Below are 26,173 nucleotides of genomic sequence, written 5' to 3' on the forward strand. Positions count from 1 at the left end.
CCCACTCTGACCAACTTCTTTTTTCTCTGTTTCCTCTCTCTTCTCTCCCTACAATTAAAATTTGGTCAATATCATGTTTATGTTCTGATATACACTGAATGTATAGGTCCTTGAACTTGTTTGATTTGATTGTTATGGAAACTATCTTGGACTGATGTTTACTATTGACCTCTCAAAAATAAAACTTAAAAAGAAAAAATATATAAGTTTGGACACATATGTTATTATGCACATAACATTATATCTTGCAGACAGATGCATGTAGAACGCAGATGTGACAGTCATTATCAACATGTAAGCTTGCACAAAGCCTATGGAAAGCTCAAAGATGCCACTCCTAAAAGAAGCGTGTTAAAGATATATGTAAGTCAAGATTAGATGCATCGCAAAAAGACAAAGCAAGAGTCCTGATCTGTGGAATGGTCCTCTGAAATCTGGACTGTGCCAACTAAATCTGGAGGAGGTATGCTATTTACATCAATATCCTAAGTAAGATATATAGATTATATATATGTTTCAATCAATATAAAGTTTATTAAGGTACATAAAGTACTGAAAATGTATTTTCAATGTAACTAGCAGAATAAAAACTATTCAATGTTTGCTATGTTATTGAAAAAGATTGTATGAAAGTGGGGTACTTGTACTATACTAAAATATGAGTGATAGTGAAAGTAGGTAGGTTAATTGGCTGCTAACAAAATTGACCCTAGTCTGTCTGTCTGTCTGTGTGAGTGTGTGTCTATATTAGGGAATTTAGACTGTAAGCTCCAATGGGGCAGGGACTGATGTGAATGAGTTCTCTGTACAGCGCTGCGGAATTAGTGGCGCTATATAAATAAATGGTGGTGACGATGGCGATGATGATGATGATGAAGTAATAGTACACAATAGTTTTTGAAATGAAAATCACGGGATCCCATTTGTTTGGGTCATGAACTTAGACAGAGAATCTCCTCTCATGACAAAGTACAAGCTCTCATTGCTGTGCTTACAGTGGCCAACCACACTCTCCCAGCAGCCTTTGCAGTGCATTCTGTGGGTTTCAGCTAATTTATCCAGCCTGGATGGTTCTGTTTTGTTTTGGGGCTTTGCTGCAGCAAGAGGACTTTAGGACGAGACACTTCTGTGGTTTTCTACCAGGCTGAGTGGCAGGAACACTCTATTTGCTTTTGGGACAATTAGCTGGAGCTGAATTTACTGCATGAAGACATTCCTGAACAGTGGAGGTAAGGTAAATGCTGGATATACAATATTATATATATATATATATATATATATACATATATATATATGAAATATCTATACTAGTGCACAGGTGAGATTAAGTTTTTGCCTATCTATCTATCTTTATGTATCTTCTATCTTCTATTTATCTATATATATATATATATATATATATATATATATATATATATATATATATATATATATATATATATGGGGGGCAACTCAATTTTCCGCCATGACGATAAATACAGATTTTAATTAACTTGCAGTGTGCAGGCAGTTAATTAAAATCATTGATATTGAACATGTAAAATATGTTTATTTTGTTGTTCGTATTAAACAGTTAATTTAGCATAAAACACTGTTTAATTACTTTGTGCACCCAAGAATAATTTATCTTTATTTTCTTAAGAACACAGGGCCTGATTCATTAAGGAAAGTTAAGTAAAAAATTAAGTAAGTTTTCTCACTCACGTTTTCTGGATAATACCATGTTGCAATGCAAGGGGTGCAAATGAGTTTATTAATTTGCACATACGGAATACATCTGTTGTTTTTTCATGTAGCACACTACTTGATAGCTTATTTGTACACTGAAATATAAAGATGATCTAGGACATGCCCTACCCCAAATATAAATCTGCCATCACATTTTAAATTTACCTCCCCTCCAATGCAACATGGTTTTGCCTTACTTTCCTTAATGAATCAGACCCGCAGTCCTTTATTAGAGTAAATAGGAATTCAAACCTTCTTATTTGTTGCTGTAAACCAACTTAATTAGACCAGCCACAAGCTCTCCCTCCTGCAGGGAGAGGGGAATCCCAGCAATGATGTCACTAGACACATAGTTCTACATATGTATAAATATTAATGTGCTTCACTATATGAAGACCTGTGTTTTCTTATCTCTGCTAGTCTGAATTGACTTTCTATTATATTTGTGTGTTTAGAATGGGAAGGGGGGACACGTGGTTCGCTCAGGTGTGTTGAATGAATATTCTTTTGCCAAGTAAAATGGCAACTTTCTCATCGCTTACACCTAGCTTATGTAGGCACAGGTTGCAAGACATGCTGGCATCTGTAGTTCTACAAAAGATGGAGAGCCACATTAGCAGTGCCTGACACAATATAAATTACAACAAATCTCTATAAGTTGCAGGCAAAAACTGTTACTTCCATTCCGACTTCAGTGAGGGGTAATGTAACAAATTTTGGACAGTCATTTCTCCAGCACCACAGGCAGGTAATCAGGGGTACCTTCCAGGGGGCTCTTGTACAGTTGACAACCTGGCACCAGTTTATAAAAATGCTCAAAAGTCTATTTAATCAGATTTTGGTTTAGGTAATTACTAATGAAGAGGCCAGAGAACTGTCATTTTATAAACTAATTTGTGCAGCTAACAAGGTGTCTTTTAGTTCAGACGCCATCAGAATGCTGTATGTTGTGTTATGTCATGGAGCAGTGATACGAAGAAGCTCCTTGTGATGTGTGTGTACCCCAGCCCTTGTCTTGGCAGTAGTAACTACAAAAATTTAAGATTCCTTTTACCCATGATCATCCTGGGCAGTTTAAAAATTCACTGACGTCTTTGTGTTTCAGGCTGTGTTCATTACCTGCGGGAGCTCAGGTGGAGAGACTTAAAGCAGTCTTTGGAATCTTATGGACGTCACTAGGGTAGGCAGAGTTCTGAAATGCAGAGAGATCACTCGGAGTCACAGGATGCACGTAACCATCAGATTTCCAGCTTTATTTTCAGATATCAGCGGAGTTAACAATAATAACCTTTCATTTACAGCTTTTAAAGATTGTCCTCGTTTCTAACATAGATCAACTGCAAATACTGAGTTGTCTCCTTTTAGTAATAGTTTCCAGGGACAGTTAGCTGCTGAGCTGACGCATCAGAGAACCACACACAAGATATAGCGCCTGAGTCATTAAGGAAAAAAAGCAAAAAAAAAGGTGTAACTTTGCACCTTGACAAACCATATTTCATTAGAGGGGGAGGTAAATTTAAAATGTGGGGGCAGATTTATAGTTGGGGTAGGGCATGTCGTAGATCAACTTTAAATTTCAGTGTAAAAATAAAGTTATCAAGTATTTGTGTGCTACTTGAAAAAACAGCCAGTATTTAACTTATGTGCAAAACAAAATGTACTCTTTTTTTTGCCTTACTTTGCTTAATGAATCAGGCCCACTGTCTCTACAATCCACAAAGGGAGGTCAGGTGAGGGGGCATAGTAATGCTAGGTCACCCCCCTCTGAGTTCCCTCTAAAAAGAGTGGAGCGGAAGGCTTCTTCTGAGCTGGGCATGTACCAGCGTGTGTATACTTTCTTCTGAGAGCAGAGCGGGTGTCCTGGGATACTAGAGCGCCATCGCCAGGCCTCTACCCAAATTTTGCTATAGGACTCAGTGATGCACTACCCATAATGTCTTGTTTACTGAATATGATTATAACATACTCTTTTGCCCTTTAAATACTCATACTCAATAAGTACTAGGTTATAAAGCCAAGAGGGTAAGAATAAATGGTAAGGATTGCATCCAAAATGCAGAAAAAGAGGAATTTTATTTGCATTTGGTCAATATTGAAAACATTGGGACATTTACAGGGATAAATCTTTAGAACCTGGGGCTATCTCTGAGCATTGGGACAGGTGACAGCTATGGAAATGCTGTTTCCAACTCTCTGTTCCTTAGTTTCTAATTTTTATATGTTTATATTTATCGGATGAGATATTTACAACACAATTTAATAATAAAAAAAACATATACACATGTGATGAGTATAGGCTGTCCATGATTGTCTAGATGCAGTTTACATAGGTGTGAATGCTAAAATATCTCTAGAAATGGTTTTTAATGTTGACCTATGTATCAGATAATCCGCCTCAAGCTTTCTATCTTGCTCCATTGTCCCAATACAAATAGCATTGGCTAGATGTTTCCTGTTCAGAGAGCATCTCAAAGTTTTGGCACAATGTGTGGAGCAACAGGTTGGAGATAACCCTCCCAAATACAGTAAATGACTGCTCTATTTTGCGTTGGATAAATTGAGAAAAAACATAAAAAAAACAAAACAAAGCAACACACTGCCATTCACTGTAGGGGGCTTATTATGGTAGTCGTTAAATAAGTGAATACTTTGCTTCTCATAGATACTGTGACCTCTGTTGCAAATGTTCCCAGTGGTCTGTATAACCCAGCTGTTGCTGCTGGCAATGTGTGGCTGGGGAGAAGAGGAATTCCAGTGGACACAGAATGAGCGTGGATCATTTTATTACGGCACGTTCCCACCCAGTAAGTTTACATGTGAGCACTGACTGCCTGTGGCACACACATCATCTACAATAAGAGACCCTCTCTCCTATCTACAGCTTTCACATGGGGTGTTGGCAGCTCTGCCTACCAAACAGAGGGTGCATGGGACAAGGATGGAAAAGGGCAAAGTATCTGGGATGCGTTCACTCACAAGAAAGGAAGAGTATTCCTGAATCAGACGGCAGATTCCTCGTGTGATGGGTATTATAAAGTCAAGGTAAGGAGTAAACTGTTCATGTGCCAGCTGTAGGATTCCGCTGTTACAGCTGTAGGATTCCGCTGTTATACAGGTGTTACATAGATCTCTTGTGTTACAGGAGGACATAGATCTGCTCAAGCAATTGAATGTGTCTCATTACCGTCTTTCTGTCTCTTGGCCTCGTTTAATTCCAACTGGTATTAAAGGTGAGAGCTCTACTTATAACACTCCACAACTATACTTATAAAATATATCAGTGATAAAGTGATGTTATAAGTTGTAATTGGAGAGTTATTGGATGGTTAATGTACAGTATTTAAAATGTTTCTATGTTGTCTGCCTTATAATCCATACAACTGCCTCTGCTGTAGATGTATTGCAAATAACTGTATAATTCTACTGATGGATTCATCTTGGTTTGGAATTTGCTTGAAATATATAAGTTATAAGAAATAGATGCTTTGACGCCCCTATTTACTAGAGATGGGTGGGCTCGGTTTCCGGAGATCCGAATTCATCCGAATTTAGCCTATCCGACTACCGAGCCGAGCACGCTCAGAACTCTCCCGCCCATTCAGATTCTAAATCGAGGCAAAACGTCATCGTGACGTATTTGTATTTCTAAGCTCGGTTCTCACGAGATTTGAAAAGCATAAATTCCAGCCTCCACAGCAATCCATCGCCATTTGACAGAGGGAAAGAGCAGGGTTAGGTCACACTGGCTAGATCAGCGCAGGGACAGATCAGTATTTGGACACATTATTGTTTGTATGCAATACCATTGTAATCTTAATAGCAGTTGTTCCAGCCGTAAGAGGAGGATAGAGGAGGGTTTTTTGTGCAGTTTCTGGCACTCCAAGTGCTTTTGGAGTGTCCCCCATTCTTTTGCATTAATATTTATGGCTGTCAAAAGTCCTGTTTGTCAGCAGTCTAAAAAAATAATATTTAGCACTCCAGGTGCTTTTGGGGTGTCCCCCATTCTTTTGCATTCATTTTTCTGGCTGTCAAAAGTCATATTTGTCAGCAGTATCTAAAACAATTTGTAGCACTACAAGTGCTTTGGGCTCAGAATGGATTCAAAGCAGTCCACATATGAGCAGAATGAGCAACCAGGTTCTGTCACCAGTCCTGATGGTAGTGTTCCCAGTACGTCATCTGGGAAAGGCAATGTCAAACTACAGTCTTTTGAAATCAGTCAAAAAAACACACACCCCAAAAAAAATTACTGTGTAGAAGCGAAAAAGAAGTGTAACTGAGGAAAAGTTAAGTGCCGATAAAAAATAAATTGCCAACATGTCATTCTACACACGCAGTGGCAAAGAGAGAATGAGGCCTTCACCTTTCTCTATTAGTGGCAGATCCAAAAATGTTACCGAGCCTACAAGTGGTGCACAACTACTGTTACGCGTCAAAGCCGAGCTGCAAGATAACAGTAAGGCATTAGACGATAATGTTTGCTCTGAATCAGAAATGACACCAATCCCTGTGGAGAGTCCATCCAACAGTGGGATGTCTGATCGTGAGCATTCTGTTAGTGTACCCATAAAGAGGGGCCCTTTCAGCAGTTCTGCTGATGTGTGCCTGAACAGCCAGAGTGTAGCCGGTGATACACAAATTGAGGATGCCACTTTGGAATTAGAAGAGGGGGAGATTTGTGTAGGCGACGAGGGCGCTAATGATGATGTTGATGATTATGATGCAGACAGATACCAAAATTGCCTTTCTCAATTTCTATTTATATTCTAGATTATATAATGGCTGAATAGTTTTCTATTTTACTCCTAGTGGAGAGGGGATCTGATGCAGACAGATACCAAACTGCCTTTGTCCCTTTCTTTGTATATTCTAATTCTACAATCTATGCAGGCTGTTTTTTTTCTATTTTACTATAAGTGGATGGGGGGGCTGATGCAGACATATACCAAACTGCCTTTGTCCATTTCTTTTTATATTCTAGTTCTACAGTTTATGCAGGCTGCTTCTGTTCTATTCAACTTCAAGTGGAGGGCGGGAGGAGGGGGCGGGGGTTATAGACAGCCACCAAACTACCTTGGTCCATTTATTTTTACTTTCTAATTCTACAGTCTATGCAGGCTGCTTTTTTTTCTATTCAACTACAAGTGGGGGGAGGGGGGGGGCATAGATAGCCACCAAACTACCTTGGTCTATTTATTTTTACTTTCTAATTCTACAGTCTATGCAGGCTGCTTTTTTCTATTCAACTACAAGTGGAGGGTGTAATATACACCCAAAGACGATGGCTACATTGCCAATAATCAAGGATCGAGGAGGTAGACATCCAGGTTTGTCTGTATAATTTGCAGGCAAGTGTTCAAATTAAGGACAGCCTACCAGGGATTAAACTGTTTTTTTTCATAATTTATTAGCTTTAGATTTACCTCACTTATCCAAGAAACTGGTGGAGCACTAAATTAGGTTATTTTAGACCACAAAAATTGTATTTTTTTCAAAAATGACAAAACAAAACCAAACAAAACCAAAACCAAAACCAAAACACGCAATGACGGTTTGGCAAAACCAAAACACGACTGTAATCCAGATCCAAAACCAAAACACGGGGGTCAGTGAGCATCTCTACTTTTTACTCAAACCTCCTTTTGTTTCTGTGATTAATCCTGCCTAGTATGGGGAATGTATATGTTAGACATACTTGATTTTTGCGTTGAACGGGTGCCATGCGCTCCCGCCACTGGACGGTAGGAGAGAGGGGTAAGGCACAGCCTATTACTTCAAAAGTGCTAGACATGTTCCTGGAGTGTGACCGTGCCCCCACTGGGAAGTGCCCATTCGTCCTGGCACAATTTTGGGGAGGTATGTGAATACCTTCAGAGGAAAACGCAGGATGTCTAGTGTGTGTGTGTGTGCGTGGGGGGGGGGTATGTATGTGGTTCCAGAGAAAACAGTTAACACTATATAGTTCCTAGTCATTTCCCCCTGACACCTCTCCTCTATCTCTTTTATTTTATTTTTTTTACAATATGTACTTTACTTGCATAAGAATACAATAAAAAAAAAAGACATTACATTCAAGTGTACTGAGTCGCAGAGCAGCCAAAACACAATACACTATGAAACATAAATCAGTCATATGTTGTAGCACAATACAGACATATGGAATACAATATGTTATCCTGCACTATACATCCAGTACTGTACTATTCATTCATCACTTTAACAAGAGCAATGAGTGAAGGGGGGTAGGTGAAGAGGGTAAGGGAGGGTAATCACAGGTCCAAAGTTTTATTGATAGACAGACACATATAGACGGAAGGTACGTAAATAGGACAAGACATTCAACAAAGTTCAAGCGATGTGATCGGGGAAGGGGGAGGAGAGAGGTTTAGGCCTCTTCTTCCTCAGCACTGTCCATGATAGAATAGTCTCTTAGACGGCTGTTTATCAGCCTGTGACAGTCCTGGATAGATATTTTCTCTCTTTTCAATATGAGGCGATTCCTGGCAAGCCATAAAGTGTCCTTAACACAGTTCATAAGGTGCCAGGCCTCCTGGATTTTCCTGTGAGTGTGAGTGCCAGGAAATAAAGTCCATAAAGTACTGACTCATACGTTAGGCAGTTCCTGGGCACACAGTCTCTGAGTTCATGTTCTAGGGCATCCAGCAGCGCCTGTGTAGAGTCACAGACCCAAAAGAGGTGCTGAGATGTTTCCTCTTTCACAAAGCACCAAGCAGTGTCTGTATCTGCACAGGTTTCAGAAGTGTATGAAAGTCCTGAGGGGGCACACTCCCCCGGGATGGACATCCATACCAGGTCTTTGTGTTTAATAATGAGCACATTATTGGAGGCCACATTCTTCTAGACAAACTTTGCTGTAGCAACAGGGAGTCCTGGTATAGACTCCATTGTGTCCTTAGCTCTAATGAGCTTGTGCATAGTCTTTGGTTTCCACACGTCTGGCGTAGCTCCCTCCAGGTGGTGCTCCCTCACATATTTGACCACGTCCAGGTAAAACCAGGCAGTGTCCCTTTTGTCCCAGCCCAGGCCCTCTCCTCTCTCATTGCTATCCTCACTACCCCACCACCTCCCCACCCACCTCTTCCTGCCTTACCATTCTGCTGCCGCTCAGCTGCGCACTCTGCTCCTGTGCTGAGAGAGAAAGTGAGATGTATGAACACATTTCCTCTCTGAGCAAGTTTGATTGACGTGATAGAGTGCTGGCTCGGTCGCACGGATTTATGAGGCATCAATCAGAAACCGGATTTACCTCATGCATAGGCTATCTAGTGTGAAATGGTGATGTACAAGGGTTTTTAGACAACAGGAACCCTCACCTAAGTGTTCGCCCACCTGACTGAACATAAATTAACATCCATATTCAACACAATCGTTTTGTGCCATGGAAAAGTCTATATTATTTTTCAGATTTTAAAGAGCACAAGTGGAAAGACGCTCCAGACACAACTTCGATTCTCCTACACTTGTGTATGCTAATTCTTACTCACAAGGCTGCTCTAGTACAAATGTAAGAGACAGAGCCCCACCCCCATTTAAAACTTATCCTCTGCCTACCATTTGGCTCCTTGCCACCCCCCCATTCTTTCCAGCCACCCCCTGTCCCTGGTTCTATCTAACCTCTGCAGTACTTTACTTCTTTGCGTCTCTTCTTCTCGTGGCTCCTTTTGCACCTCTTCATAGACAGTGTTGTGACGTCATTAGCTACATCTGTGGTGCGGCAGAAGTTGGGGAGCTGGGCGTCTCTCTTATGCTGAGTGTCTCTCTGTCTTGTCCCAGCTCTCTGTTCGGGGGCCAGCCGCCACTCTCCCAGGACGATGCCCACCTGGGGGATAGGCCTGGGGCAAATGGTGGCAGCCATGGCACCACCCACATCTTGGGAGATGATGCGGACACACTGGCCGCTGCTGAAGCCCCTTAATTCACTGCTCAGGATCCCTCAGGATCCCAGTGCAGGATGGGCCTCATACTGCTGTACTCCCTGATGCTGGTCTTACTCAGCTCCTGCGAGTGTTCCTTTATCAGCTATTGCACTATGATAATGTTACACTAATTTACAATAAGCCAGCACATAGCTCGTAAGCTCCTACTGCTATGAAAAGCTCAAGTAAAAGTGGGAAAAATTGTGAATACAAGTTAGGTAACTTGGGTGGTAGGAGGAATGAAAGGCTCCAAGCCAACGCACGACTGACCAAGTACTGAAGTGTTTTCACAGGGTGAGTAGTACAGCCATAAATATGTGAGTTTTCCAACAATCCGGAGAATGACACTATGTAAAGCAGGGTTCTATACAATAGTACGGTCTACGTATCAATAGAGAATGAAACATACGTTTGCTTGGTTTTCTTTATATAATTACAAATGCTGCTATTCATGACAGCTTTGTATATAGCCGAAAATATCATGTGTTGTAAAATTCTCTCATTTGTTTCCACAGCAGAACATGTTAATGAGAAAGGAATACAATACTACAATGATTTAATTAATGTCCTTGTGGAAAATAATATTACTCCAGTAGTCACCTTATATCACTGGGACTTGCCACAGGTACGTCTGCACTACATACCCTAGTCACACAGACAGACTGAGTATTCCTCTGCACTACGTACCCTAGTCACACAGACAGGCCAAGTATTACTCTGCACTACGTACCCTAGTCACACAGACAGGCCGAGTATTGCTCTGCACTACGTACCCTAGTCACACAGACAGGCCGAGTATTGCTCTGCACTACGTACCCTAGTCACACCAACAGGCCGAGTATTGCTCTGCACTACGTACCCTAGTCACACCGACAGACCGAGTATTCCTCTGCACTACGTACCCTAGTCACACAGACAGACCGAGTATTCCTCTGCACTACGTACCCTAGTCACACAGACAGGCCCAGTATTGCTCTGCACTACGTACCCTAGTCACACAGAGAGGCTCAGTATTGCTCTGCACTACTTAACCTGCTATACTACTAGGCTGGAGTATTACTTGGCACCACTTACCCCAATGCCAGGCCAGCACCGCACCATCAGGCTGGAGTAATTTAATCCATCACCTACCACACCACCATGCCAGAGTATTACTTAGCACCACTTACCATACCACTAAGCCCAAAAACAATTCTACACTACTTACCACATGCTATGCCTTGTATTACATGAGGGAGTGCCAGACTAATGTGTAGGCTCTATATGTTATAGTTGCTATGTATCTGGTTTCCAGTTTCAGGCTGTTTTTAGAATCTCTCCATGGAATGTGCAAAAATAATCAGATAAAATAACATTATGAAACTATTACAGCATTAAAGGAGAACGCCACCCGCAATTGAATAGACGAATACAATAAACAATACCACAGATTGTAGTTGACTCCGTGGCCCCAGATATCTGTGAGAGCCCTGTAACGCTCTCCTTGTTCCTCATGAGACAACCTTTCTTCACACAGACAGGGTGTTGTAATGCCCTTCATGGCTCATGCATGATCTCATTTGCATAAACAGATGAGGGGCTTTGACAACACTACTGCACGTTTGAAACTAGAAGTTAGGAAAGAATCACTGGACCCCAGATAATTGGTGGAACTCACTATCACTGTTTAACTTAATGAACTACACAAAAAATGTTTATTTTTCCCGTCTTGGATGGAGTTAACATTAAAAAAAAAAAAAAAAAAAATGAAAAACCTTAGACTATTTCCATTAATCTCTTCTAGAAATACATATAGACACAAGTTATACATATAGAGACCTGTCCCTCGATATATATACGCATATATGTATTAGTACCATTGGGAGACCCCATACAACTTATTCTATATAATCAGTAAACATGAGACAAACACAACATATATCACTAAATGTTACTTTGCAGTGCACCATTAAATAGACCTGGAAACTGACATTAGAATGTGCTAAAGAACTGTCTAATGTCTTCTCCTTAATTGTGAATCTTTGAAGTTTTACCCTAATGTTTTGTGTGTGACCTGTCAGACGTTGCAGGAGAAGTTTGCTGGCTGGCAGAACGTCAGCATGGTCACATACTTTAACGATTACGCCAACCTGTGCTTTGAGAGATTTGGAGACCGAGTGAAATACTGGATCACGTTCAACAATCCTTGGGTGAGTGTGACCTACAGGAAGTGACAAGTGCCAAAGGCTACAAAGTATTGGAGTGTACGCGTTGCTTACACTACAGCCAGTTTATGGCCTTAACTAGTGTTTGTGAGAATTCAGCCTTTCAGTTCATTAGGAACTAGTGCCGTCTCTCAGGTACAAGTCAGTCAGCCATCAGAATAGCTGCCTATGCTGTGTGATGAAAATATGTGCTCTTTAAACCATTAAGTATTACATCATCGTCATCAGTTATTTATATAGCACCACTAATTCCGCAGCGCTGTACAGAGAACTTGTTCACATCAGTCCCTGCCCCATTGGAGCTTACAGTCTAAATTCCCTAACGAACACACACACACACACACACATTTTTAATAGCAGCCAAATAACTTACCAGTATGTTTTTGGAGTGTGGGAGGAAACCGGAGCACCCGGAGGAAACCCACACAAACACAGGGAGAACATACAAACTCCACACAGATAAGGCCATGGTCTGGAATCGAACTCATGACCCCAGTGCTGTGAGGCAGAAGTGCTAACCTCTAGGCCACTGGGCTGCCCATAACATCTTTTTAAATAACCACTTACATATTGGCAGGTGTCTCAAGTGTGCGTGGCCATTCAGGGGTGTTTTTAGTGGAGGGTGGGGGAATTTGGGGCATCCTAATGCTTCTGAAGGTGTAGCTATGTCCTCATTTGGAAATATGGAATATTATGAGGTATGTTTATGTATGTTCCCTCTACAGGAAGCACTATCCTTTGCAACCATCTATTTCTCTTCCCGGCAGGGCTGAGTCTTTTCTTGCCTCTTTCAAAAGAATAAATGGTGTTTTATCTTGTAGTCAGTGGCCGTTGAAGGGTACGAGACAGGAGAACATGCCCCAGGCTTGAAGCTGAGAGGGACCGGAGCATATAAGGCTGCCCATCACCTCATAAAGGTTAGTGACTGGTCATGAACACACAATATCTTTTATATAACATGCATTACACTGCAAATAGAATCTTAAAACAATGCATCACACATGTACCAACTCAGGGGGATATAATCAGAATAAAAATGCTTATTTTGTACCTAAAAAAGAAGTGGAACTCATATATACTACATTTGAACAAATAGGGCTTTATTCAGAGTGAGACGTACACCCGTTTGCATAACATATCTATTCGTTTTCTTTGCACTGCGCATGCTCAAAAAGTGAACCTATGTATCTATGGCTATCCAGACCTGAGACTTGGCACATATGGGTGAAGAGGCGTGACGGGAGAGGGAAGGGGTCTAATGTAGGCAATATATAGTGAGGGCATGTTCAAGCAATGTTGTATGGATTCAGACTGGGATGTAGCCACAGATATGGCAGGAAACTGGAAAGGGGTTTTATTTGCAGGTGGGCAGGGGCAGGTGTAAGTAGCGGATGATTATCACGTATCTTACTGATTTAGTTCCATTCTGAACCTTGTATACATGGGTTTCCTGTGGTTACTCCTATCTGTTGTACAGCCTGGTGTTCCTCTATCCTCGGACGCCATCTTGCCAAGTATTCTGCACATATGCAACCCGGGAACGTTTTAAAACTTCCTCTCCACGTTGATAGGAGGATCACCAGCCAGCTCCCTTTATAAGGGTCCTCCTCCTTTCTATGGGTGTCAGATCATCAGGTCTCCCTACCTGATAAGAAGCCTCTCCTCTGAATCCCGTCCAAGCTCATACTTGCCTTTGTTCCTGTCTTCGCGAGTGAGGCCGTTCGTTCATTGGCTGCAGCTTCACTCATCGGTCCTGTTCCAGAGTTATATGATCTGTGTGGATCTCAGTGCTTCTGCTCACCGCAGTGACCACTTCACAGCTTTACCTGTTCAGCTTTTTCCGCTGTTAAGACCTGTGACTGTACTTCCTGCTCAGCATAAACTATTATTGAGATTTGTAGCTATACTGCTGATCATCGCACAGCCCCCGTCCTGTTCCGGAATTCCATACACCTGAGGCTACATTTCATTCTGCCTTACAGTTACTTTGTGGTTCTCTGTATTATCTGCTCTGCGCCCCCTAGAGGACTGCGACCTGCGGTTGAGAGCAGCTAAGACCATATAACCTTGCAGGAATCCCTGGTGAATACCTCTCTGGGGGTAGCTGTCACTCAAGCAGAGATCAAGACCATTCCAACTATCTGGCTTTTGTGACAATGACAATGATAATGATGATGATGATGAACACCCAACCTAGCAACCTGCTTGTAATTTGAGGTTTGCAAATGATTCTCAAGATCCTTATGATCTTTAATGGGCGCTCAGTCACCGTTGAGAATTTGCAGAGTGTGTTGAAGCAAGGATAAAAAAAAAATATTGTTTTTTTTTTATTATGCCTGTCGGGAAGTCTGGAGTGGGCGAGACTAGCACTATTCCAACTCTAGTCCCCTCCAGTGTCCCTGGTTATGCAACGGGTATCACTGTTTACTGCATGTAGCTGTAATAATAATCAAACACATTGACACTATGCACATAGAATATAAAACCAGAAAACACACATAGGGGTAAATTTATCAAGCCGCGGGTCAGATTCTAGTTATCATTTATTTAGTACGTTCTACAAAATGACAGCTAGAATCTGGTTGGTTGCTGTAGGCAACATCTCCACTTTTTCAAACCCGCAGCTTGATAAATTTACCCCAAAATGCCTACTAACTTCTCCCTACCCATTTTCAACTGCAATTCTTTTTCCAGAGTTGTGAGGAATCCAAATGTCTACTAGTGTGTGAGAGGCTCCATTGTGCTTGCAGTGCAATGGGGATTATTATTCCTGTCACAGGACAGTGGTCTCCATTGTATGCCGATTCTGTTTTCTCTTATTTTCCACCTTATCTCATGTTCTTTACCTCATGTCCACTACTCCTTCCCTTCCCCATGTCTTGTCAACTTGCCTCATATCTTTCTCCTCAATACTTCCCCTCCTGGTCTCCCCAGCACCCTTAGCTGTCTGCTAATATTTTGTCTTCTGTATGCTCCCACTACCACATCCTCTTACATTATTTTTCTATGCTCATCTCCCCCATGACTACTCCTATGTTCTTTTTGTCTTTCCTATATCTCGTCAGCTCCTTTGGCATCACTATAGATCGCTCCTGAAGGTAAAGGGAATGTGAAAGTTCTCTATGTTTAATAAAGGAAGCCACCGTGGTACAGACTTCCTGACGTCACGGAAGGTTAAACATTGTGCTTAAATTAGTTTAAGGATCATTGGAAAGGCACGGACATGGGAAGTGGCCATAATAAAAGAAATAGCAGCTGTCCTCAGTGTGGTGGCCAAGACGATAGCCCGATCACTTGCCACTTATGATGGTAATGCCTGTCACTGACTGGTTTGATCAGGCACAATATAGGACCCAGCAAAGCCTCTCCGACAGTGCTGGACCCCATTAAAATGGTAAGCCAACATCATCCTGAGATGGTGTTGGTTTTTAAAGGCTTGCGACGAAAAGCAAAGCTTTGCACCATTTGTTAAATTGAGTAAGATCAAAGCCTAATAGCAGTCTATGGGGACTGTAGCGACTAGTGGAAAATAGGTTAAAGCAGAAGAAATCTGTTTTCTCCTCCTATAACCCCTTGATGAATAGTGAGAAGAGCTGCAAGAGCCATTCTCCAGAGAAAGCAGATATTTTCTCTGGATCTTTGACTCGTTGCAGCTTCATAAATGGACCCTTATTGTTTTGGAAACTCCACTATACTTTATATGTCATGGAAATGCCCATTCTGTGAATATAATTGGTGATCCTTACTTACCCATGTTTTTATATTTTTTTTAATCAAGTTTTCTTATAAAAAAAGGTATTCAGCCACTTTTAACGGTACAGGAATTTAAACAAAAATCAAGCAAAATGAAAAACAAACTCTAAACTACTATCCTGAGGTACATTATTACATTGCTAGATATGCTAAGCAATTGTACTATTGGTGTCGAGATTTGGCTGCACAAGTTGAGTGGTTCCTGGGTTCGGGTATAAAACCATGCTGCATATGAACATTCAGTGGTTCACCTGGGATTGGGTGTCTTGACAAGCGTTTTCACAGACCCCTCAGCCAATGACTGTAGAGCATACCTTCATCTGGTACACCTTGTCCAAACCATACAGAGTTTCCACTAGTGTGACCAAATCATTCATGTCCTACCGTATCGTTCACCAATTTATGGAAACAGGGATTATCTTGTGCCATTCATGTTCTGGCTATGATAACCTTAGCAAAAGCACCCAGGTTAAACACATATTAGGATGTTGGTTTACTCAAAAAGGTTTCAGGAGAAAGCCAAAAATATTCTAGGAGTTGAGAGGATACCCTACCCCTTTACTATCGATAACATTTTTTTTTATTTTTACAACAATGAACTGTACAATTAAAACCCTGCTCTAATATTAAGGTACAACTGTTAAATTAACTTGTCATACCTGCTTCTTGTGGTTATGTGTTACAGGCACACGCCAAGGTGTGGCACAGTTATAGCAAACACTGGCGCAACAGGCAGAAAGGTATGTATAATATAACCAACATTAACTGCACTACATCTATCTATAAGAGCAAGATGCCATTTCTAGTCCTTGCTGATGGTTATAGGGTTTAGTTCCAATATTAAGGATTCTAATTATGATTTTAAATCTAAAATACTTACTACAGTATATTTAAATCTAGAACAGTCAATCACATGGGACACAATCAGTATTATTGGTCAATGAATACATACATACTGCAGATAACACAATAAAAATCCACTATAGTTTTTGTCCTTATTTGTCATCAATTTGGTCAAATCTCTCTTTGCAACTCTATCGTTCCTGTACTTGATCATTACTGTTATGTATATCTGTGATGTTTATTTACTGAGCACAAGTCAGTGACTTGGGGTGTTCTTTATTTAAACATGGCAGTATATGCTTAAATTATGTATATCGTTTTTGCTCAGTCAGAATATGAAATATAGCAGTATACAAATGAAATTAAAGATGTACTTGATTCTTTTCTGTATACACATAGGTTTGCAATGTTAGTTTTAATAAAACAAATTTAGAATGAAAATAGAACGTTATAATTTCCTATTCAGATGAAATGATTAGATGGACAAAATAAATACCATAGGATAATGTTATGTAATGCCAGGTACTATGTGCAGCTCATTCTAAATTTGGACAATAACCAATACAAGGTAATATATGTACCATTTATCTCCATGTACTTATCTCTGCTCCTCAGGAATGGTAGGCATCTCACTCACCACCGAGTGGGGTGAACCAGTGGACATCTCCAGTCAGAAGGACATCGAGGCTGCAGAGAGATTTGTCCAGTTTAATTTTGGATGGTTTGCTAATCCTCTGTACAATGGAGACTACCCACAGATCATGAAAGAATATATAGGCAAGTGACAGTATGCACACTGGCAGACCTGCAAATTACCATCATCTGTAGTTGGTTGTAGGTATTTATTCATATAGCAGAATTATACTAAAAAAGAATTGTTGTCTTCCACCAGGGCTGTCCAATTGGTGGCCCCTGGGACCTAAGGGCTCTGAGGCTTTCTTGTATCCAAGACAACCTCCATGGAATCTATTGCATAACATTGTTTTAATAGAATTCGGGCTGCAAATACAATTATATAACCTATATGGCAACGTTAGTCATGTCCATACTTAGCACTGTCTTACATGATCTAAAGTGTGGTATTGATGTAGTAAACATGCTCTGAACATGTATTAGTTCATATAACAGATGACATTACCATTGATCAGGTGTGTGAGATGTCTTCTACTTGCAGGACAGAAAAGTGCTCAGCAGGGTCTGGGAATGTCGAGACTTTCTACCTTCACTTCCCAGGAGAAGGGTTACATTAAAGGCACATGTGACTTTCTTGGGATCGGCCACTTCACCACCAGATACATCACAATCAGGAACTTCCCATCTACTCAGGGGCCCAGTTACTTCACTGACCGAGATCTGAGAGAGCTGGTGGATCCCAAGTGGCCCGAGCCGGAATCCAAGTGGCTTTATTCTGTCCCCTGGGGATTCAGGAGACTGCTTAATTTTGTGAAGGTAAATTGCTGGGGATAAAAAGTTCTTCTTAAACTGTCTTTCCAAGATCCAGGGACAAGAATGCAGGAGCACATCTTATGCACTACCTATCACAGTAAGAAACATTTATTTTACCAGTTTACAAACTCATTAAACTTTAACATGATTTATTCACTTTATAAAAATCTGGGAGGTTTACCATTATAATTGTAATATAAAACTGCCAAGATAGAGCACCCAAGTTAAACATATGCTTTTCTTAGACCCAGTATGGAAACCCACTGGTGCTAGTGACAGAGAATGGGGTGTCTGAGAAGATGCAGTGTGCTCAGCTGTGTGATGAATGGAGGATACAATACCTCAAAGGTTACATCAATGAGATGTTAAAAGGTGAGAGGTGCATGCTGGGAAAGTTATATTATCTCTATTTGTAAACAGGAAATCCTGTATAGTGGGGGAGGTATTATTAGGCATGTTACACAAAGGTGTCAGCTACTGTCAGATTCTATTTGAAGTTAGGACACCATTGACAACACTCATTTGAACTGTACATGTGCAGGCTCAACTCTAGCTCATTAAGCTGCATTAAGTGGGGTAGGGTACCGGCACCTATCTTAGTGGTGACGACTCAATGCGGCCTCTAGTCCAGGGTGCAGAATGAAATTAACAACCCTGGAAGTGACAGATTGCTGTTTCCAGGGGTCTCTCCATGCCCATAGGGAATGGATGGGCTTAATGCTGGGAGTTGTAGTTCCACAACAGCTGGAGAACCAAAGGTGGCTCTACAACATTAGAGAAAACGTAGGGAAAAAGAAATATATATCTTCCTTATAAATCCTGGAAGTAATGTGACAACTAAAGTCCAGAAAAGTTGCTGCTCTCTACAGCTTAGGTCAGTGACTTACATTAGAGGATTTCAAAGATGAAAATAAAAATAATGGTTACTCTTCACCTCAGTTTGGTTTCAGCTGATTGTGTTGCATCAGTGAATAATGAATTAGTAATAATGACCCTGACATTGAATAGTTATTGTGCTATAAAAGTTTGACATGTTGAAATAATGGGGATCTATTATGTGAAGTGCTTGGAATAAGGGTTTTTCCATAACTTGGTGCACTATGCCTAAAATATACTAAATTACCTGTCTTTTAATGTCATACATAAAGCAATGAAACTTTAGATTAATGAAGTTAAATTGTAATGTCACAATAAAATATAAGGCACCCAGCGCTCTGGATTGCAACCAAGGGATAAATTTATTAAACATCGATTTTGTGGCCAAATTTACATCAGAATTTTAATCAGTCAAAACGCTTTCTTAAATAGCAAAAGGTGAAACAGCAATTTGTCGATATCAATGCTAGCATTTTGACTTTTCAGCTCTTGTTAAATAGACTCGTAATAGATCATTTTATTGAGCATCGGAAGTTACAGTGCCGTCGGATTTGTTTAGATCCTTTTTAAGACATCACCTCCTTACGGAAAAAAATAAGTAACAAATCCCCTTCTAAAGGGCTGACTCTCTGTGGCATCTAGATTATAAGATGATCAGCAGTAAACCATCCGCCACAAGTGACAGAAGTCTTCTAACTCATCGGCTACAAGGATGTACACTATTTTGAAGATTAAGCAGGACACACGATAAGTTGTTTAACAACTGTATAGCCCCGCTCAATACAATTGGATCATGTAAGTGGAATACTTTAATTGTTATCCACTGCATTGTTACTATGAATGTGTGCCACAAAGTCGTGATCTATCTATACAATGTTCAGAAAGCAAGCAGGCTACACTCTACAGAAATTTTCTCCTGATGCGAAATCTTTAACAATTTTACCAATGACCGAAAGTCCCAATCAGCATTGCCGATTCATGTATACACACTATACATGTTTTACCTTCAGATCTGTGCTCTTCATCTCTCATAACCATCGGCTAAAAACATCAGGACTCTGTAAACTTTGCAGAATTTGCTCAACATCCTTGCATTTTTTTTTAGTCCGGTTAGAAAATCAAACGATACTATGTGCGCTGGAAAAATAAAACATGATCGTGGGAGCGTACACAATAATGCAATATAAGACCTAACGGTCATGTGATTGGCCCGATAATTGGGTGAAGAACCTGTAGTGTGCCATTTTTAGTCTTGGGTCACATTTCAGGAGACATTGTTTCTAATGTATTAGATAAACTTTTTCTAAGTTGCAAATTGATTTTGATTGATTCTAGTTTTGCCACTTAGTAGAATAATGAGATCACATGTACTAGTTTTTTTTTCTTTCAATAAAATGTAGTACTACTATGACTGATACATTGTCATTTTATGTGCACTGATTGTATCTACATTACTTACAACATGGCTCACATAATAGTAAATCTCACATTACATTTGGTTGCAATCCAGAGTGCTGGGTGCCTAGTATGTTATTGTAAAATATGTCCTCTTCAAATGAATACTCAAAACTGTACTGTAAAGAAAACAAACTGTTTTCCCTCCCTCTGTCTTTGACCTTCCCCTCTTCATTAATGATTACAGCAACGTTCAGTGATAATAGAAGGAATCTCTAAGCGACTTTGTCTGTGTGTATGACATTACTGAAAAATAGCAATTATGTTGTTTTGCTTTATATTCCCTTCTGGTGTTCCAAACTTTCTGGAAACAAATTTATGGATAACAGATCCCATATCTGTATTTTGTTTATTGAAACTAATAATAATCAACAGTAGTAGAATGTGTGTAAGAAATATAGACCAAACTATGAAGACTACACTCATGTGTAAAACTATTTGATTATACAATGATTACTGAAAGATCTCTACACAAATGGGTATATCATATAGATACTATAATTAGATTAGGTTTAAATAAGAATTTACTTATAAAGGTAGATTATACAGTCACAAGAATGCAGCCATTGTTTCTTTTTCCACTGTAATAAGCTGTGCCCTTGTATATTATCTTGTGTGTGACTTGTCGAGTCTCTGTACCTATGGCAGCTATAAAAGACGGGGTTCACATCCTGGGATACACGGCCTGGTCTTTGATGGATAAATTTGAGTGGGATGAAGGCTTCTCAGAAAGATTTGGACTCTACTATGTTGAATTCAAGAGCAAAAACAAACCTCGATATCCAAAGGCATCTGTTCAGTTCTACAAAAAGATCATTAAAGCCAATGGCTTTCCGAATATCCGCGAGGTAAGAGCGAGCACAGAAATATATAGGATAGGCCAGTCTCCAAGAGATCCTCAACCTCAGATTGAAAAACCAGGTGAAACATTTGTGCATTATTACATAGTTCACAGGTAATCCCAGCAATACGAAACATATATATATTTTTAAACAATTCGTAGTTCACTTACAGTAATAAAAAAAAATTGTTTACAGTTAAAGCTAAGTAAGCAGCCCAAGAAGCGATTGCTAAGTAGTTAGAGATGTACAATGTACTAATTTTTCACAATGAACTGTATATGATAATATATTAATCTATAATAATATATAGATTTAGGACCAGGATCAGCAGTTTGATACATTAAACCGTAGCCTGTAACACACATTATGTAAAACTTTATGAATAGGACATAGTGATCCTCTACAAAAAGCTGTAAGGGTCATTTATAAAAGCGTAAAATCTCATGTGGCCATAGACCCGGGATTATAGGTCCTGCTGATAATGTGTATTGTCCCGGTCAATGCATCTCTGTGCATTGACTGGGACAGAAAAACCTGAATGCTACAGGGGTCACAGCAATAACTATAAGGAGGTGGGTGGAGATTTAAACCCGTTTGTCACCCCCTGCGGTTCTGAAATGTTCCTAGTAAAGATACCACTGGGGAAAGCGGAGGTTATCCTTCCAAGCTGATGTCAGAAACAAAACACAACAGGGGGCAGCTGAAGCTGCATCAGTAGTTGTTACAGACGCTTCAATAAATGTAAAAATGATGGGCACTGGAAAGGAGTATTAGTAGTGAGAAGGAGGAGACCGTATCTTACCAGTGCCCTGCCTCCCAGGGGTGGAATATAACCCATCATTTGTGTCCTCCTACTGCAGAAGGTTAAGAGGTTTCTTACAAAGATCACATGATTCATCATATATCTTTACCCTCTGGGCAACCTTCTACAAATATATGTAATTATTACCAATTATATGATATACTTGACAGAATACTGTCAAGATGGAGAAAAAGATGACAATAAATATTTTTGCACAAGTTAGAAAGATGACACTGCCTAGATTTAGTGACACATTATCCCATAGATTGTAAGCTTGCGAGCAGGGCCTTCTCACCTCTTTGTCTGTTTTACCCAGTTTGTTTATTAGTTTATTATGTTTGTCCCCAATTGTAAAGTGCTACGGAATATGTTGGCGCCACATAAATAAATGATGATGATGAGTGCAAATCCACATGAGATATGTAAGAATAGACCACGTAATACAAGTTATTGAAACTTAATTTTGTCAGGTGGAAAACTGGCATCGTATATCTACAGAAAGCTGCTCTACAACCAACCAACTCCTGGCTGCAGGTAAATAGACATGAACTACGTGTGTGTAAGATTGCAGTGTAACTAACCTACAGTGTGTGGGGCAATAATGCAGAATACTTACTGCAATGGTCATCCTTACTGTTACACATGCATTTTATGTAGGGCGTTTTACTTTATAAATTATGGAAAATGCCCTAGGGGCAACAAAATTATTTTCTATATGTTGCTACTAGGGGGTCTATTTGGGTTTTTATGTTTGTTCTGCTCAGTCTAGCCACAGAGATATAATACCATGAGAGATAATACTCAGGCAGGTGTGGCTAAGGTTTGGCCCCTTCATGATGGAGTATAATAAGGCCTGGCTGTGAGCGCACTGGACCCTCTGTGACATATGCAGGATTCCCGCTACTACCGCTTTCTGATTTCTCCCCCACACATGGATCAGAAAACCTATTCAAAAACTTTATTAATAGAGCAAAACAGTTGCTTAGTACATGTGCCGAAAAAAGTGGCAGTAATATAAATACAAAAACAGTATAATAGAACACTTCAAGTGAATATCATGAAAACATCTTGTAGAAAGAGGAAAGCGTTTAAAGGATAGTAAAAATATATATATTACATAACAGTTACAGAATCCCAGGCTTCGTAAAAGTCAAATTTAAGTCTGAGCCTAAATACATATTATATTTATGATCCATGAGTCCATTCCAAGTGATTCATGCATTCTTATTCATCTCCTAACGTTTATTGAACACACATTAAGGACCTACAGGCCATGTGAAACGTAAAAGCCTGTAATTACTCATACAATAATCTATTAGGATAGTGGAGTCCCAACGCTTCTTGCGATAAGCATATGTCTGCCACAGGACTCAGGAGGTTGATCTGCTTGTTATATCTGCACATAGATGCTCACAGCAACAATCTTCCACTACCATCATGGGTGTCTGGAGTACAGTATAAAAAATAAACATGGACTTCCTGCAAACAGTAGTAGGTAGGAAGGAGAGACAAACAGTCCTTAAAATTTGCTTAAAATAATGAAATACTTGGTGTTAATTCTGCAATAGTAATAACTGCAAAACGTTTTTATGGGGTGAGACCTGGGAGCCAGTAGTTATTTGTGGGGCTCCAAGTTTCTCTTGTAACAGTTCTGAGTGGGAATATCACTACTACAAGCAGTACCGCACTGTTCTCTGGTGGCTCTCACACCTGTGCTGTAGCCACAACAGTGCACGTTTACTGGTTCATCCAATGTGATGCGGTCATCTGTGCTCCTGCGAGAAGCCTGACAATAGGTGCACTGCTGGTGAAGCTTCAGGACAGGTTTAATAGCCACTGCTCTAACTATCAGCACTCCAAGCTGTGTTTTCATGGGTCTGTGCCAACCTAGGAACGTGCAGGATGTCATGTCATCACATTTTCATGCTCCCTCTCCTTTTGTCTGTTTTCTTCTTGAAAAATCAGAGGAACAGAGGAATGCAGCTGCTAATTTACTGCGGCTAATTTATGGTAAGACGTGCTTTCAGACACAACCTATCTTACATGGTGAAATATGGGCTTACTACAAATTAACATTTTCATGTTTGCAAGTGATTTGTTTTTTTAATTAATGACATTAAACTTTTTTATACTATTTGGATGCACACAAAAATAGCATACTTTGTAAACATGGTAGGAAACATGTAAATCAGGAGAACGGAAGTTTCCCTTTGTACATTACAGGCTGGAATTTGATGGACTGTACTAAATGAAAGGAGCGACCTTATTGATTAGGTGACACGGCCATCTTTCACTTAGTGTGGTGACTGGCTCTCCAGGCAGCGATCCGTGAAGAGTTAGGTGCTGCAGAAATGACAGTGGCCTCAGGGGAAGACATTCAGTCAGGGAGATCCTGCATAATACACCCCAGATGTGGACATCACCATTAAGCCCATCTTTCTCCTGAGCTCTGCATATTCTGTGCTCTATTGATTTCTGTTTTTAAACATTATTATACAAACTCTATGGACTGTAAAAGAGACCACCCCCCATACAGCTGCAGAACAGGTATTGGTTCCCTAACTAGAAAAGGACGCTGCAGACTTTTACATGACTATTCCAATTCTGTGTATAGAGATGCTTAGCTATGAGTGGGACAGTGGATATTCAGGTTGTTTCCATATAACTCAGATGAACATCAGAATCCATTGGTAAGAGTTTTATAGGAGAAGCTGTGGCTGGCAGCAGAACATCCATGTGTACATGTTCTAATATATGGCTTTTCTGCTACTCTAGACCCACTGACTAGGCATATGGAAATGGTGACAGAGATTGTAGTGCCTACAGTCTGCACACTGTGTATTCTAATCAGCGCTGTGCTCCTGATGATCCTCCTGCGTAAACGGAGCTAGTACATGGACTGTGGTACAGAGCTACAATCATGTGACAAGTGCCATCACCTCCGCCCAGAACAAGACTTGTGTGATCTCTTCTCTTCTGTTTCTCTGCTGAAGAAAGGACACATGGTGTTCATAGAGGATTGTGGATAATGAGACTTGATGTGGTAGTGATTTTTACCTACAGAAATACTGCAAGATAAATGGTATGTTAAGATTTTTTACACAATGCTGCACAGATGTCTCCCAGATTAGGGAACATGCAGCACAATATTCATTGAACGGCATTAAGTAACGTTTTGATGCTCTAATTTAGGGAGAAAAACCCTGGGATTATGACAGTATATAACTGGCACACACAACCGTCTATTCTCCAGTGAGAGCTTCCACAGTTGTTACATACACAAGCTACACAGTAGCACTAATAAAAACATGCTATGCTTACAAATAGACAAAGGTTTTCATTGCTGGATGTTCTGTGTATATTATTTTAAGTGACACATTTTCATTATAACTTTTCCATATTTTTATTATTTGGTGTTATATAGATATGGTTCCCTGATTCCCGTTAGCTGCCAGTTGGATCTTTCTTTAAATCTGTGTGCTTGGCCTAGCAACATGCAACACATAACTACCATCTCTACTGATCTCCGCTATAACTTTCAGGAGCCACACATGAGTAAAGCTATTACCTGTGTGTGCTCAACAAAATAGAACACCACACCCATATTATGGCATATACTCAGGTCTGGTGGAGAATGAATCCTATATACACCGATGTGTAGACATGTGGCTAGTTGTATGAATGAAACTCATTCTCCGGCATGCAAACGCTAGGAGACTATAATCTGTATTGGAGAACACCAATGGTGGCATTGCTGCACACATGAAACTTTTCCTGACTGTAGTTGACTCTGGACACTTTCAGCAGCCAAGCTGGGATGCTGCACACTGGCTCCTGCTGCTGAAACAAGAGATGCGCCACCTGCTGGCTGCATCTGCAAATAATAAATCTCAAAAAATATTTCACACTTGCTGTCGAAAACTAAACCAATTACTATGGCGTTGACATTCAATATATAATCTTCCCATAAACACCTGCGACCCTAAAATACCCAGGATAATGCACTTTTACAGTGCCACTTTTATATAAAAGTGTTACTAATGTCCACAAATATGCACACAAAGGTTTCAGGAGATTGTCTGTACAGAAAGCTTTGACCATATGGAAGTGTTTTTGCTACGCTCTTGAATTTACTTGTCAGCAATCCTACTGAAGAACACTGCTGGAAAATATATAAGCCACTGATAATAACTAACCATGGCAAATATCTGAACGTTAATTGTAGTTTTGTTTTCATTGTTTAAAGATGAAGTTTTAAATTGGATAAACATGTATTTTACATTTAAA

General features: G+C 40.2%; 2 protein-coding genes across 5 annotated transcripts in view; one reads left to right on the plus strand and one right to left on the minus strand.

Annotated features, from left to right (window-relative positions):
- Nucleotides 1-4,418: 4,418 nt before the first annotated feature.
- LCTL (lactase like) lies at nucleotides 4,419-26,150 on the plus strand. Its single transcript, XM_075207599.1, has 13 exons — nucleotides 4,419-4,532; nucleotides 4,610-4,770; nucleotides 4,871-4,958; nucleotides 10,181-10,290; nucleotides 11,726-11,854; nucleotides 12,691-12,786; nucleotides 16,308-16,362; nucleotides 17,081-17,242; nucleotides 17,640-17,914; nucleotides 18,157-18,283; nucleotides 20,891-21,090; nucleotides 22,357-22,420; nucleotides 24,662-26,150. The coding sequence occupies exons 1-13, from the start codon at nucleotides 4,454-4,456 to the stop codon at nucleotides 24,775-24,777; spliced, it is 1,662 nt and encodes a 553-aa protein (XP_075063700.1). The 5' UTR covers nucleotides 4,419-4,453; the 3' UTR covers nucleotides 24,778-26,150.
- Nucleotides 22,836-26,173, minus strand: part of ZWILCH (zwilch kinetochore protein) — a 47,199-nt gene continuing 43,861 nt past the window's right edge. For 2 of the 4 annotated variants that reach the window (XM_075207597.1, XM_075207594.1), the window contains exon 19: nucleotides 22,836-24,873. The gene's annotated coding sequence lies outside the window, so the exon portion shown is untranslated. Of the gene's footprint in view, nucleotides 24,955-26,173 lie in introns of all 4 variants that reach the window. The other 2 variants (XM_075207596.1, XM_075207595.1) reach the window with 2 other exon arrangements.

The sequence above is a fragment of the Mixophyes fleayi genome, chromosome 4 (genome assembly GCF_038048845.1).
Source record: "Mixophyes fleayi isolate aMixFle1 chromosome 4, aMixFle1.hap1, whole genome shotgun sequence".
Classification (NCBI taxonomy): domain Eukaryota; kingdom Metazoa; phylum Chordata; class Amphibia; order Anura; family Limnodynastidae; genus Mixophyes; species Mixophyes fleayi.